Source organism: Artibeus jamaicensis, unplaced genomic scaffold (genome assembly GCF_021234435.1).
Source record: "Artibeus jamaicensis isolate MK-2021 breed Jamaican fruit bat unplaced genomic scaffold, CSHL_Jam_final contig_519, whole genome shotgun sequence".
NCBI classification, from domain to species: Eukaryota; Metazoa; Chordata; class Mammalia; order Chiroptera; family Phyllostomidae; genus Artibeus; species Artibeus jamaicensis.
This window is the reverse complement of record NW_026521871.1, coordinates 46,647,190-46,663,660: the sequence shown is the minus strand read 5'-3', so window position 1 is coordinate 46,663,660 and position 16,471 is coordinate 46,647,190. Positions and strand designations below refer to the sequence as shown.

The 16,471-nt window shown below is 42.6% G+C and overlaps 1 protein-coding gene across 7 annotated transcripts in view; it reads right to left on the bottom strand.

The window, feature by feature from the left end:
- Positions 1–8,629: 8,629 nt before the first annotated feature.
- ARPP21 (cAMP regulated phosphoprotein 21) overlaps positions 8,630–16,471 on the bottom strand; it is a 146,967-nt gene continuing 139,125 nt past the window's right edge. For all 7 annotated transcript variants that reach the window (XM_053669525.1, XM_053669524.1, XM_053669527.1 and 4 more), the window contains 2 exons: positions 10,636–10,784; positions 8,630–9,405 (listed from right to left, as the gene is read on the bottom strand). In XM_053669525.1, coding sequence (XP_053525500.1) covers positions 9,148–9,405; positions 10,636–10,784 — 407 coding nt within the window. In that variant the 3' untranslated portion in view covers positions 8,630–9,147. The remainder of the gene's footprint in view (positions 9,406–10,635; positions 10,785–16,471) is intronic.

Sequence of the window (16,471 nt, the reverse complement as noted above, 5' to 3'; positions counted from 1 at the left end):
CTTTTCTTTCCCTCCTTGTTGGACATCAATCATCTTGCTCATGTAAAATTAATCTCACAGGGTCCATCTATCCTGTGTGGTGAGAAATTAAGACGCAACTGAAGATGTCTGTATAATCTAATAGAATTGAACCATGCTATTTCCCTTTAGAAACTGAGCAGGTGACCTGGCAAATACCCACCCTGTGAGCGACCCTTTGGCTTTGTGCAGGGGCTGTGAAAGAATACAAATATGAACCTGCCTTGGATCCTGCAGTCGAGATTATGCTTTTCAGAGACAGAAAACACATGGAGAAAACTGACATAGAACGTCATGCCAAGGGAAGGATACTGTGAAAAAATGCTTACATTTATTGTGAGTTCAGGAGCTTTAGTCCTACTTTGGAATTGCAGGGGAGGATTAGAGACAAGCTGATGAAAGATGATGTAGCCTTCTTGTTGGATATGAAGATATTGGTAGGGTCCGACTTAATGGGGTAGGCCATTCTAGCTACCAGAAGCAAGCTGGAAGACGGCATGGGGGCAGTGAAGAGTGGGAATACATGGAAATGTTCAGGGAGAACCAGCCACCTCATGTCCTGGAGTGGGAGGCCCCGAAACACATAAGGGAGGAGAGAGTGCAGTAGTGAAAGTCCTAATCTCTTGAGTGAGACTGTTTTCAGTTGTCTGCCTGTGTTTGTTTGTTTACAAAACTCTTCATATTCATCTTCCTGTTGATTCCCTGCATATTCTTATGTTCAAATGCAGCATCCTGTCCTTTGATTTTCTCATTCATAAAAACAAACCCAAACTATGCTTGTGAATTAGGAGACATGGTATGTGCATGCAAAGAGCTGTGGGTTTCTCAGATAAGCCTCAGTAGTGTTACAAAATTGTCTACAATTATGCCCCTCCCTGAATCCACACTCCATATAATGGGACTTTGCAGCATGTCATGCCGCCCAGAAGCAAAGACCATTTCCCCACCGCCTGAACAGGGCTGGCCCTGTAGTTTGCTTTGGCTGGTGGACTGTGCTGAAAGTGGCATGTGTCAGTTCTGAGGCTTACCGCCTTCTCTCTTGGATCCCTCATTGCCGTGAGAATAAGCAGGATAGCCTTCCAGAGAATGAGAGACCACATGGAACGGGCAAAGCCCACCCTAAGGCCAGCCCTCACCTTCAGCCCTCAGTCAGCCCAGCAGCTAATCAAGCAGAGCCATGCGCTCATGCCAAATAGCCCAAAGAGAAGTGTAACTTTCTTTGTATTAATCTCATTTAGATGTTACTGAATTTCTTGAACTTACAGGCTGACAGTTTTAAGCATGTTAGGCAACCTCTTGACCTTTTTGTTTGGGGCTACATTGCCATGCATGTTATTCTACCAGTGTCCGGCACCTTTCCTGTGCTTCTTTGCCTTTTCCATTAGTTTTGTGAGTCTGTGCTTCAATTTTGATATCGTCTCCCATCTGTCTTTGGGTTCACTAATTCTGTCCGCTGCTAAGTGTCTCTTTCCACCCAATCAATAGCTCTCAGTTACAGGTGTTATTTTTTTTCAATTCTAGAATATCCCTTTGACTCCTTTTTGTAGATTCCAGATCTCAATAGAAACTCTTCATGTTTCCAGCTGTCAAAAATATCCGTTTTCTCTAAATTATTTATTATGGCATTTTAGGACTTCTCTGGTTACTACTGAACCATAGTTACCATATTTTTTTCAGACCATAAGATGCACCTAGGTTTTAGAGGAGGAAAATAGAAAAAAAATTGAAGCAAAAATGTGGTTAAATATATATTTTAATAACATAAATAGCATAATATTTCACCAGTGTCAATGTAAACAAAACTCAACAGCAGCATTAACAACCATTATTCCTCCCAGATTGGGGTGGGGGGTGTATCTTATAGTCCAAAAATATGGTGTCTTTGGGTTTGCTTCCGTTATTTGATTTTGTGTGTGTGTGTTCTTCTTGGATGTCTTATGCTTTTTTCATACCTTTCTATTAATACATATAGAATGGGAAATGGGGAGAGGTTTAGGAGCCTTGCACAATCCCAGGTCGGGGTTTGCTGGGATACACACTCGGGACTTTGGACCTCAGGTGAAGGACACTTTTTATATCCCACCCCCCGGGTTGTATAGTATGTTAGTGCAGGCTGTGCACCCGCATACTCTATAATACCAGCTGATTATGGCCACCAATTTGAACAAATCAATTATTTGCTTAAAGATTTGAATAAGATTTGATAGATATATAAGCAGACAATATGTAGATAGATAGATAGATAGATAGATAGAAATAGATAACAGATGTGGTACGTGTATGTCTAAAAATATTCTAGGGCACAGAGTAGATTTTGAATAACTAGAGGCCCCTATGTTCCCTTTGCCTCTGCTACCCATCATCTATTTATAGCTCATGTTTTCGCATGAAGAGAAATAGAATACAGACATCACAGTCCTCTGGTACCGTGCAGATCCTTCCCTGCTATAAAGGAAGCTGCTCCAGCCTGGTAACTCTCCAGTGAGATGACGTACAGGCATAGCCAGGCAATAAATCATAAAACGATCTTCCAACAGATTCAACTGCAATTGTTTTTATCCACTCTCTTTTAAACAACTCTTTTAATGGCATCTCACTGTTTCTCCCTTAGGAAATTATTTCATTGCATAATTGCCCTTGCTTTGAGTGAAATTTTCTTAATGTCCAATTTAAATTGCTGCTTTTTTCAGTCTCAGGCCATTGCTCTCTATGACACTGCTATTAAGCACCTTAAGTAACTCCTCTGTCTTTTGAAAAGGATGACATTGGCTTGCGCATTTCATTTGAAAAGGTGGCCTCACTCGTGGAGACTGAAAATTTCAAACACTTGAAAAACGCTGGCGATAGTCTTATTTCTTAAGACAAACTGGTGATTTTCCTGCGTCTATGTTTTTCATCGGCGTAGCAACAACTTATGGGGCTGATACTGATATATTTGGTGTTTCTTCCAAGGCCCCTGTAATGGAAAGGGAAGCACACTCATATTTCTTTAAGGAATCATGACCCCCGCATTAGCTGAGCTCTTTTACACAAAAGGGGAGAACATATTTGTACAGACAGAGGTGCCTACTACTTACATGCTTGAGAACCCAGGAGAGGCAGCTGCCAACACCATACACAAGAGAAATAAAGCTGCATGAAGCTGGGGAGCCTTATGCTAGCTTTACAGCAAGGCTAACAGGGATGGTTTCAAATATATTAACACGCTGAAATCTTAGGGGAAACCGAGGAAGCAATATGGCCCTACGCTGCCCCCACCATTAGCCAGAGTGTTTTCTAGGGCCATTCATATGGAACCACTGGATCTTCTAGTTAGAAACATGATTCCAGATTTTACAATAAGCTGCCCTGTTTTGAATTCCAGGATCCCTATATCTGTGCCTCACTTTCTCCCTCCCCACTCCTGTCCTCTGTGCATACCAGACACAGAAAGTGTGGAGCCCCAAGCACACGAAGACTGGCTGTCCTCCAGCGGAATGGGCTTGGGCCTGGGCATCACCATGAATGCCTTGTTTCTTGACAGCCCATCACATCCAGTTCTGGTGTTCACCCCTATTCAGACTTGTCTTCTCCTGATTGCTCAGTCTCTGTCCTCTTTCCTCTCTTATGCTAAACCTGAGAGTAAAATGGAATTAGAAAAAAAAGCACTAACACAAAACAAATCAAATAACCAACACAAGCGTCCAAGCACTCCCTGAGCTTCTGTGGTCAGGGAGTTGGTTAGTATGGTCTTTGAGAAAGCAGCCTGGTGCCCGGTAGAAGAATCGGATCTCTGTGAGGATATCAATAAGGAAATGATATTCCTCTACAAGAGAAGATTATTGGCTGTCTCTCACCCCTATTGTGTGCATAAAATGCCGAGCTCAGCTCAAAGAGAGAGAAGCTCTTGAACTGATCACACATAATAATGGCAAATCATTTGTAGAGAAAAGTGGAGGTTGCAATGCCCCACAGAAAGCATGTGATGAAGACTCAAATTTGAAACTAAAACTGAGAGCTATAGGAAAAGAACCTCAAAGTCCTAAAGGGAACAACTTTCTTAGTAGAGAGGGTTTGGGGCAAATTCACACAAAAAAACATAGATTGCTGGTCTTCTGTAGAACAAGTGGCAACCATAGGGTACAGAAAACAATTTTTTTTTTCTGAGTCATAATGGAAAAGTGTTCTCACCATTTTTTAAAACAAGGGGGAATAGGAGGAACTTAATATCAGATTTCACTGTGTATTGTGTATCGATACAGAATATGCCGTGACAGAGACTTGGCCGCCTTCCCAAGGCGCCTCTAATTTCAGCTGTCTTCATTTTTTTTACCCCAACAGGTTATAGTAACTATGCCTTGTCATGCAGCTTACGATGGGGCACTTAGATGCAGCAGTTTCCGTCTGAGAAGCAAAAACAAAAAACATGCCGCTAGAGCTTTGCGAGGCACGCAGCGGAATTGCTGGATGTTAATCGCTAGGGCTCGCTCCGATTTACCCCACAACGCTGCAGGGGCAGCTCGGCACCAGACCCAAACTCTCCCCGTGTGCATCTCCAGTTTCTCAATGAAGAGCCTTTTCAAGTCTGGCCCATCCTTCTTTTTGAGGCCCACACTTCTTTATAAACCATGGCTGAGACCATATTACCCTCCATTCGAAAGTCTTCAGAAGCTCCCATTTGCCTGTTAACTCTGGCTTTTCAAAGTCATGCCCACCAGGCCCACTGTGAATTTCCAAGTACTCATCCGATACAGTCAGCCCCTACTCTGATCTGAATTATACTATTCTGGCTTTCCATATGTCTTTCCTTTTCCTTCAGGCATTTCTCTTGGCTGGCATTGTAACTCACCCGTCCTCATGTCCGCCTGGCCCAAATGTCATCTAGGAGGGGTCAAGAGCCTCACAGAGCTACAACCAAAGCCAACTGCTCCTTCTCCAAAAACCTACCTTTACGTGCATTTTTCACGTGAGGCCTGTGACTAATTTCCTTTGCGTTTAGTGATTTATAGACGAATATAAGTAATTCTGATAACTCCTTCAACATTAAGAATTTGGGAAACAACCAGGTCCAGGAATATTGGCAGTAACGCATGGCTTTCCAGGCTCACACCTTCCTGGAGGAAATCGTGTTGGCTTGGTCAGTCGCCGAAGGTTGTCATAGCTGGAAGTAGGGGTGTGATGTTACATTTTGATATGTAACGTGGTTGATATAGAATGGAAGTAACCATATTTGTCCTCTTGTTTTAAGATGCTCTAGTGTAATTTTTTAAACATATATGTTCTTCATCACCTTAGTCTTTTGATGTAGTCTTTGACAAATGGATAACAGGTTCAATTAAGTTTGAGAAACTGTGCATATTACGTCTCCCTCCTGGAAATTTATGATATAAAGTGATAGATTAATGGCTTGGAGAAATTAGAAGGCTTTTAAAAAGATTGCTTAACCTTCATTAATTATGCCTCCCAATAATTATTGTCCGTGGTCTTTTTCATATGCGAACTGTACATATCCCAAGAAAGGAGTCTTCCATAGATATACTTGAGAAACCACTATTCTCAGATACTCCTTCAGTGCAAAACCAAAACAATTTGTTTTAGTTCTACCTTTAGGGTGAGGTGTTTACAATACTTTTTGGTCTGTAAGTGATCAAGTTGTCTGTGATGGCAAGTGCCAGGGCCAGGTGAGGGGCGGGCCTGCCCCTCTGCCACAGCAGGTCCCTGTGCACAGAACTCAGGTTCACGGGAGGATGGGAGGATGAAAGCACCCATCCCCCTCTAGCTGCTGGCACAGCAGAAGCAGAGCCTCAGGAGGCATTTATGAGATCTCAGAGCCGTTTCTGCTGTAGCATCCTCTTCCCCAACTGTGTTTGCTTTGTCCTTCAAATATCTCTCTTTGAAAAAAATGTATTGATTGATTTTAGAGAGAAAGAGAAAGAGAGGGAGAGAAAGGGAGAGGTAGAGGGGGAGAGAGACATTGGTTTGTTGTTCCACCTATTTGTGCATTTATAGTTGCTTCTTCTGTGCTCCGTGACTGGAGATGGAACCCGCAACCTTGCTTTAGCGGGATGATACTCTAACCAACTGAGCACCTGACCAGGGCCCTTCAAATCTCTCTTGTCAAAGCTGCTCTGGCTCATATGTACCCCACTTATTTTGTTATGATGATTTATAACTTTATTCTAAATCCTCCAGCCATACTTATAATTAATTACATAGTTCATTTCCGTAACATTTTGTAACATACTCTCCTACCCCCACCCCACATCCTGTGGAAGTATATTAAAACAATGAAATAATTCTGGCTGAAATGCGCTGGTATCCTAGTTAGAACATTTGGTTCCAACTATCACAGAATAACCAAATGTATGATTAAATTGACAAGAATATATCTATCTAAGTGCTTTTAAAAACTATTTGTGCTCGTTTTGAATGGTGCCACATAATCTGGATATAATCAAATATGCAAAAATACTTGTTGAAAGCAAAAGCCTCTCATTCTTTATACTCACATAGAGGTATAGAGGATGATTAGGAATGACCGTATCTCTGTATGTGCAGATGTGTGTCCATGTATCTCTACATAAGCGATAAACAGAAATAGAAAATGTGATTGTGAAGAGATTATTAACCAACATGAAAAAGTGGAGTGTTCTGAGAAGAAATTAAATCCTCAAAATGCTTCCCTAATAAAACCATCTCTATCCTACCATCCTAAATATTCTAATGTAAAAGACAGAAAACATAAGATTTGAAATGATGCTGAATATCAACATTTAGTGAAAGCAGAGGAGAAGGCTCAGCCTGAAAGAGTATCCAAAAAAGACTTACATAATTAAAGCCAAATGTCTAATCTCTTCCAGGCTCCCTCACCCCCCACCCCTCTGAAATCTGTCAGTTTGTTCTATGGATGCATGCCTCTGGTTTTGTCAGTGTATTTTGTTCTAATTAGCTTCTGCATATGAGTGAGCCAAAGAACATATATGTATGTATGAATGGCCCATGGGCACAGAAAATAGGTGAAGCCGGGGGGAGGGGGCGGGGCAAAGTAGGGAAAAACGAGGGACATCTGTAATCATGTCAATAATTTTTTTAATAGCCAAATATCTACATGTGAAAGTGTTTGGCACATTAAAAGAAGAGTGGCCAAAGAGAAAGTTGGCCCATCCTTACCGCTGACGTGATGCACATTTCAAATCGATGGGAAATGAGGCTCGATAATTCTAGGGATCATTAAAGAAAAGATCAGAATTTCCCAGAATTCTAGAAAAAGATGATAAACATGCAGACTCATATTTGGATCCATGAGTTTGGGATCCACACCCTCTGCCAAGATCAGAGGGCTAAACAGACAACGTATTTAACAAGTGAATCTGTATGGGTTGGCCCCCTCCCTGCATTAGGGGAAGGTGTCACGGGCAAGTGCATGGCTGCTCCTCAGAGCAGCCAAGGGTTTCATAGGTACTCAGTGCATCGGTTTAATGGCTCAGTAAAAAAAAAAAAACAACACCCCCCTTTTATAACATTTTTCATTGTTAGGGCTTATTTACATGAAGAAACCAATACACTGAGATCTGGGGGAAATGAGGCGGACTTCACAAGAAATGAAGCTAATAAGAATATGGGTGGGGTAAAGGAAAAATAAAATGATAGGATAAAACTAAGAGATGGTAAACAGGCAGCATTCTTAACTAGCTGCTTAACTCCATGTCCAGCTAAGCAATATGAAAATAGAAAATCTAATATAAAGAATGAGATAATATGAAAAACAACGGGAGCTATCCAGATATACTTTGCAAATCCTTCCTATTGATAATAATAGTTTTTAGGCAGAAAGTATAAAATAGGAAATTACTAGACACTGTACCATGAAAGTGAAAACTTTGGGGTTTTATTCCCCCATTAAATATCTACCAAAGGGCCAAAGCCAACATTTGGAGTTCTGTTACTATTTGTCAAAGCAATTTTCATTGCAGAATCTACAGGAGATGAAACGTTACGGGATTAGAGAGCAACAAGCCTCTTTTAAGCGTTTTTGCCCATGTGCTGACTGTCTGTGACTAAATCATTGCTATATTTCACCTCGTTTTCAGTTACTTGAACAAATATTAGCACGTCTGAGTTAATACTAGTGGCATTCGACATCGTAGGAAGGACCCGATATAATCGGTGGAATTAAGCCATGCCTCTTCTAATTTCCCTTTGAACCAAAGAATCTTGTTTTCCAGGTAGATGGTGGAATGCGAACAAGGGTGGAACAGAGCTGGGGACAGGACTGCTGCCCGCAAGGCACGTCGCTCGTCCTGACTGGGGAAGTGCAGGAACATGTATTCGATGGCCCTAAAATGAAAACCCAGGGGCACACTTCAAAAATGCGATGTTGGTGAGCAGATGAAACAGATGCCGTCCCACTTGCAGGACCCTCTCGTGTTAGGACAAGAAACTGCAGCCGATCAAGTGTTCGCCGACCACACCTCCTGTGCGTGATTCCCTTACAGACACCTGGAACATCATCTTTGTGCCTTGGTCGTGAAATGGAGCTCGAAGAGGGAACCAGGGACACGCACGCAAACACGTACTGGAAGAGAGACTGAGCCAAATTGGTGGTAAAAACATGACCTTCCTCCGTAAGGTCAAATAGTTTTATTTTGGTTCAACACTACAATACAGTAGATATCCATTAAAAAAAGAAAACTCTATAGTGTATATAAATTATTCCTTCCATTCATCAATTCTTTGCTTTTTCCATGACAGCTTTGGTACAATATGAGTTCAGTATATAATTTTTAAATAGTTTTAGCATCACAAACTCAACACAAAGTACAAAACTAATAATCCAAAGTAGGGATAGTATCGTCTACACAGTGGTATTCAGTGGTAGGAGAAAATCTTACCTTGATGAATTCATGTCACTAGCTAAGCTATAAAGGCATACCTAGCAGACATGACAGAAATATGCACCATTTACCAGCTAATGTGTGTATTAGTCTTTGTGTTGTTTTTTGTTTTGTTTTGTTTTTTACAGGATTATCAGCAGCAATCATGTGAGTGTTGAGTGAATACTTAAGTCCTCAGCCAGTTTTTCCCACCTTGCTCCTCTTCCCTTAAAGGCCGTGGGCGATTATGTGAAGGAACCCACCGCAGCCAGAGCGCTCAGAACTTGACCTGCCACCCGGCGTCACCCACACTCGCACAGTTCGTCCTGCAGCTGGCCGACATCACGGGGACGGTACTGGAGGGGCAGTGCGGGCCGATCAGCCTAAGGTTGTTCTGAGGGGTCGGCGGTGTGACGTTACAGTAAACAGGCATTCCAGTGGCTGGGAGTGACCCTTGACCTGTCTGGTTAGGTAGCATGATTGGTTGTTGGTATGACTGCTGGGGCAGTCCTTGAGAACCTTGGGTCATTGGCACCTGTAGGAAGACACAAGAGAGAACCCTTCATGAAGAGGTTATTTTTAGGCATCCAGTGACTTACTGTGATGTCGTGAAAGATATTCAAGATTTTGGGTTCACCAATCTCAGCTCTACCTGTTATTAGCTGTTTCACACTGGGTAAGTCACTTAACCTCTCTGACTTAACACAAAATTATAAATTTACTTAAAACCTTATGAGATATTTTTGTGATTATGTGTCGCAGTGTATTTAATGTGTGGCCCAGAGATGCCAAAAGGTTGGACACCCCTGCCTAGACCATTTGCATAATGTCACCTACTTCACAGTTCCGCTGGGAAGATCGAAAGAATGATGTGCAATGCTTGGCACACATCTGGCAGGCAGTAAATGCGGGGAGGTGTTAGTTCTGAGTCTCTCTCCTCTCTCCTGCTACCGCCAGGGGCAGCAAGTACTCTGCATCTCCCACTCCGGATTGGACAGCCATGCGCCTATTCTGGGTTTATGCCAATGAAGTGGCCTGGGGCCGTGTGTAGCAAGAGGGGCTTTTGTCCCAGGCACCTGACTCGGTCTCAGTCTGCAGCTTTTGGGAACATCTAATATGGAGCTAGAGGAAGACACTGATACGTGTGTAAGGTTTGTTAGGGTGGGAGGATAGATTCTTTAGGGCCAGAAGTACCTGGTTATCTGGAGCAGCTAAATGTAAAGATTAAAGCACTTCCCTAACCCTTCATTCTGCTTCCAGGGTACTTCAGGGTGCAAGTCACGGAAGGGTATAGAACACTTTTTCAATACCCAATATGGATTTGGTCTGGAAAATGCAGTTGTTAGGCCCCATAAATGCCCTCTGAATGAATCCGAGATTCATTCTTAGATCTCGTATAACATAATTGTGGTAAAATGAATCTTATAACTGTGATAAAATGAAGTTTTTTTCAAGGGGGTATACAAAAATGAGTGGGAGTTTGTTATGAGGGTTTTCTCCTAATAAGCAAAATTTCCATAGAACACCCAAAGGTCGTCATGAACATAAGTTTAGACTAAAGACTTTTCTCGCGGTTTATATGGAACCACACTTGTCGTAATGATACTATAGTAATGATAGAGGCATGCATTTCCCATTTTCTAACTTTTCTGTTCTAACCTCGTCTCAAAGCCAACCACTGACAGTGTCTGTGCCCAGAGCTGCCCCCCGCCCAGACATGGGGATCTACTTTATAACCCACAGTTTCTAAGCGGCCGACATGCACCTGATATGAAGACATCGTTGGGTAGGAGACCATCACACTTTGCACCGGAGTTCCTGGTTGGTTGGTCATGACACCCTGACTCTGGGTAGGCTGCTGCACTCCCATGAGGCCTTGGAACCCCTGCTGACCAGACAAGACTGGCTGGTAACCTGCAAAGAAAAAACACCTTTTGAACAGGTTGTGCCAGGAGAAACACAAGTGGTATTTGGTGGGGATGAGAGCACCTGTTTACAGGCTGACTCTCGGATATCTCAGTCTCCATGTTATCCAATTGCTCATTTTGTATGACTGCATATTTTTTTTCTTTGCTTCTAATAGGGGACAAGAGGGTGGCTCCAAACGATTGACTGATATTTCCATCTTTGTGCAGATGGTTCAGTGAGCATGTTGTGGCGATGGTAAATTTTTCATGACGCAAACACAGGGGCCTCTGTTGACATCAGTTAACAGCTGTGAATTATATCTTTCTGATATGTCTTTTGCTGACACTCAGAGAATTCACAGGTTATTTTTTTAAATTAAATTCACTCGTTCTCTTATTCTCTCACCTTTCTGCACAACCTCATTTCACCCAAAAGCCACCAAACAGCCTATGGACTTCACATGCTTTTCATTTTCTGTGTCCTCATGAACAAAACGACTCACTGCCCTGACTGATTCAACATCCATTTCCTTAGACAAGAGACTGTAACTGCAAGGGAAGGATGGCATGCTTCTGTGCTATGGGACCGGGTCTGCTAACACACTTCAGTAAGTACCTACCACAGATGGTACAGAGCGCAACCTCTAAAAATGTATCTGTCTGTGTCCTTCTGCGGGGGTCATTGGTTTGGTTCCTTTTCTTTCACTGGGTCAACTTTCATTTGTTCTAGCTATTTTAATCACAACCACAAGTACTGTAAGTATTCTTTAAGTATGGCTGTGGACTATTATAAATGTCGGAAAGAAAATGATAATTTAGGTGAGATATATGGCGGCAGAGAAACAAAACCAATTCACCTCCCGCTGTCTGAAGAATAAGGCCCTTCCAGAGCCCATGTTATGAACCACACCGCATACCTGGGAGTAATTGTAGCTGTTCTCTTAACTGAGAACAGATTCACTGTTCACTGAGGGGACTCTTTAAAGTCTTAGATTTTCTTAACACAAACACTAAACTAAGTCTTACAACTAAAAAACGGAAACAAAAGGTAAAAAAAATCTCAGATCAGTATGCATTGTTAATGTGTTACCTGTATTCGGAGTGCGTGCGTGAGTTCTACCTTTATTCTGAGGATGGGGAAGAAGGATACGGTTACGGTACAGTCTTTACAGAGGACAGTATGTTACTATCCTTGGCCAGACAGAGATGTATCTTCTTCCCATCTTAGACATATTGTGGAAACACAGCTTGCAAATAGTCACTGAGTTAGGAGATGAGCTTGATTCATCGAAGGAGATGAAACAATGGGTTGTCAGTGTGGGCACTGACGGGGTGGGCTTGGGTGGGTGGAGCAAGTGTAGAATGCAGAAAGTTACCCTTGACTTTCCTAATGTGTCCCGTTGTGTTGTTACTGTTCATATCAGTCACCTTGCTTCATTTCCATAGTTTTAATGTATTGGGTTATTTTGAATTTTTATAGAGACACCACCTATGAAAAATGCAATTAAGGGTAGTGACCATCTCCCTACAAGCTACCTTGTGCCCACAGCACGTAGTTACAGCTCTCCTTTAACAAGCTCTGCAGGTCTGTGTGGGACTAATAACCTCAGCTCGAGGGTTGCATACCTGAAAATGTTTACAGTTTGTGCAATAGGGAAAAACCATCAGACTTGGGAACAAGAAATGTGACCGAGGCCACCTCATGGTCCTCACTACCTTCCTGTGCATAGGATCCCTGCTATGCAGAAGCACTTTGGAGAAATGTCTTTTAACATTAAGTGCCCCCCAAAACCCACCCATGGTTTCTATTATCTCCTATTGCCTCGATCTTCCACTCTAATTCACTTATCTCTTGGCCCTAAAAAAAGTCTGTTGCTCTTTTATTATCTTATGTTTACATTATTCCTAGCCACATCAAATTCATTGTAACAAGAATTGTTAAGTGCATAAGGAAATAACTTGGTACAGTTGTAGAAAACTCAGGACCCACAGTCTTCCTGACCATTTATTTCTATGGCAAAGGGCAGGCAGTGGGAACTTATTCTGATGTCTGTGTTCTACCTGAAGGTAGATGGTAATGGTAAATATATTTAATGAAGCCTTATTTCTGAATGAGGATTCAAAACACAGGTTGAAAATGAGACAAGTGTCATTTAAACTTTTGACTTGAATCTGGTCACGTGGTAAAAGCCCCGCTGTCCTCCGTGGGCCTTTGGCGGAATGCACGCAGCTACCTTGTGGACAAAAAGAGGACGGCAGAGGACAGAGCAGGTCCGCAGGGGCCTTGCTTCTAACTAGTATTTATGTATTTATGCTTATGAATCCTTCCATCCTTTCCCAGAGTCTGCTCAAAAATAAATCGAGGAGGCTTAGGAGAGATTGATTTACTGTTATACTGGCTCTAAATCCAAATTGGAGAGAAGATGAAATAAGTCTTATGACAGTAGAGAGGTTAAGGCATATGACAAACAAAACGTCTTGGAAGGCGGAGGAGGCACACATCCAGTGATATTCAAGGACAGAAAATTAATGAGGAGGCGGTGTGGGCTCCTCCCCATAAAGGGGCGGAGCCTGTGGGAGCGCCTTGTGCCTTCGCTGAGAACAAAGGTATGGAGGCCGCAGGTCTCCCTCTGCAGGCCTCCTCGGCCTGGTGATTTGTGAACTTTAATATTCAGTTATGCATAGCAGTGGGCCACCAGTTCTGCCTGGGGCTTCCCACCAGTAAACACACTCAAGGCAAATAAAGATTTATGTGGGGAGCCAATGACACTCTACCATTTCAAAAGGAAAACTGAAGTATAAAGAGAGCCCAATTTATATTCATGAATCCCATTCAATTACTTGATTCGCTCCCCGGGCAAGCGATTTACACCTGGAATGGTTTAATTGCAGGTACCCAATTCTGTAAATTATATTACAGAAGGTAGCTGGCAGAATGGTCCTTAAGAAAGGAAGGAGGCCCCCGTGTGGCTTGTGACTCTGAGCTCTGGTCCAGGAAGAGACAAATAGAGCCGTGACAGCCGTGACCTTAGGATGAACTGACAGTGCCTGCCCGGGCCACGACAGGCCCGAAGGCAGAGATGGTGGCGGCGCTGGTGGTAACCAGCTTATCTCCTCTATTCCAATGAGAAATGTGTTCCGGCTTGTCGATTCTCAGCTGTGAAATGATCAGTTTTTCATATTTATTGAGGATTAGCAAGAGCTGATACATCTCGGGAAACAAACAGCAACAGAACCTGCCCTGCAGGCCTGCTGTGGAGATCATGAAGACATTAGCTGTTTTTATTATTTCTTTTCCAGTCAAGGCTAATTCAATTGTCAAGTCACGTGGATCATTTATTTTCTGGAATTAAGAAGGTTAGGAGTGGACAAATGCCTCCTAGCAAATAAAAAAATGCATTCTGCTAAGAGGGAGGAGTTATCAGATTTAAAATGCCTGGATCCTATAAGTCTGAAAATCTAATAGTGTTTCTACTAAAATGCAATAGTTATTGAATATTATTTGTAGTTCAAGTATAATTCATTAATATTCTGTCACGGGATGTGAAATGATGGAGGATTATAAATTGGCAGGATTGCAACTGACATTAAACTCGTATTTGAATACTTGGTTATGGATCCAACATTTTGGAGAGGAATGAAATGACAAAGTAGTCACCTGTCCTCTCAGGTTTTCGTCTCCCTGATGGCTGCTGGCAGTTTTGGAGGCTGGAGATGGGGAAGGTATAGTTAAGAGGGCAAGGACCTACACAGAAAATGAATGGAGGCGCTAGACGGTTCTCACTGCCTCTGTACCCTCCGGAGCAGTGTGGTTTCCATGGGGTGTTTGTTAAGGGAAGCATTCTTAACAGGGTAGAATGTCCTTTCTGATGTTTACAATTAATAAACTTCTGTTAAAAAAAATCACTTGTGTCGGATGAGTCAAAATACAAATATTTCTCCGAGTTCCTCAGGAATCAGCCTGCTGTTTGATTATGAATCCAAACGTGACTGTTTGTATGTGATTTTTGTGATGGAGTGACAGTTGCTCAGCTGTGGCCCAGCCGAGGAGCGGCATGAAGAGGAACCATGCTTCTCCGGGACTGGCCTCTCTCCCTTTGCCCACTTGTAGGGTTCATGCGCCACGTTCCGATATTTGCTGGTTTTGTTTCTTGGTTTCCTATCAATCCCTCTACATATGCATCTTCTTTGAAGCCTTTCCATGATAAACGAGCTAACTAGCTCTCTTTGTGGATCATTTACTCTAATCCAAACAGCGAATTAAAGGCCTTTTCCTTATTACCACAACAGTCCTGGGAGGCAGGCACTGTTACTGAACTCCTTTCACCAAAGAGACAGCGGTGCTGCAGGGATGTCTGTCCAACCTGTGGCCCAACACAAAACTGCAAATTTACTGAAAACAGTGTGAGATTTTTTTGTGATTACATGTTGCAGTGTATTTCCTCCAGTGTGGTCCAGAGACAACAAAAACTTGGGCTCCCCTGATAAGAGAGATGCCAAAACTTGTTGAGGCCACACAACTAGGGGAAGGTAAAGCTAGAAATTAAGCTGTGGTTTTCTGACTTCAGCCCCCTTGCTTCTCCTCATTAGATGGTGGTACTATTCCTTATACATTTTCCCAACTTTCATACCCTGACATAATCCCCTTAGTGTGGCAGATACTCAATGGCTATTTACTGCATTCATTGTTTTCTCAATAGTTAAAACAACTGAGCAAAGCGAACAAGAGTCATGATCCACACCTTGTTGAACAAGATCTTCCTGGTATCAAAGGAAGAAAATCAAAGGCAAAGCATAATTGCCCTGCCAAAATCAACTCATACCACTCAATAAGTGTTAAAGTCTGTTACTCGGGTAGTGGGGCACCAGAGAGGTGGGCTGGTGGGGGGTGGGGGTCTGTCAAATGAACTCTAGTCCTCTCATACACCTCATTACTTTCTAATCAGCTGATTCTATGGTTTTCAATTAATAGGACCTTTTCAAATAAGGCTCTCCTCACAACATTTGGATACTGTATATTTCCTCTGAATTGTGTTTAGCAAAACGATTCAGTTAAAATCTAAGATAAAAATTATTTATTTCCACATGAAATGTAAGATCAATTTGGTCATTGGACTATTCTAGACAACTGGTTGCCCGAGCAAAATCACTTGGCCTTTGAAAACAAAAATGGTATTCATAGTTTTGAATGACAAAAACCAGGTAAGACCAAGAAAAGATATATTAGGGACTCTGCAGAGCAATCCGGGACGTCAGATGAAGGCCTGGAGACATCAGGATCCCCCAGGCCACCTAGACCGTACTTTTGGAGTTAGTACACTGCTATCATTATGCTTTGTAATTCTGTGAACACTGGTTTACTTGTTCCCCAGGTTTACTTTGTTACTAGGGCACTGTCACTCCCACAGGGAGTCCTTTCTAGGTTCAGTTACCTGTAGCACGTGGGGGCTCATGGTGGCCTTGGGTGGGGAGAAGAGGCAAGCAGCATAATCATCATGGCATTTTTGTGGTCTTCTGAACCAGGGGTCCTTGGGCACCTGGTTTCACTGGCCTTTACAGAGCTGTCCTACTCAAGTACAAGTGCAAGGCGGTAAATCCCAGCTGTGACAATACAGGCCGAGTGGGGCCAGCTTTGAAAAGCAAGGTATGAATCTTCTGAAGCATTTTTCTCTCTGTGCCAACCTCCTAACGTAT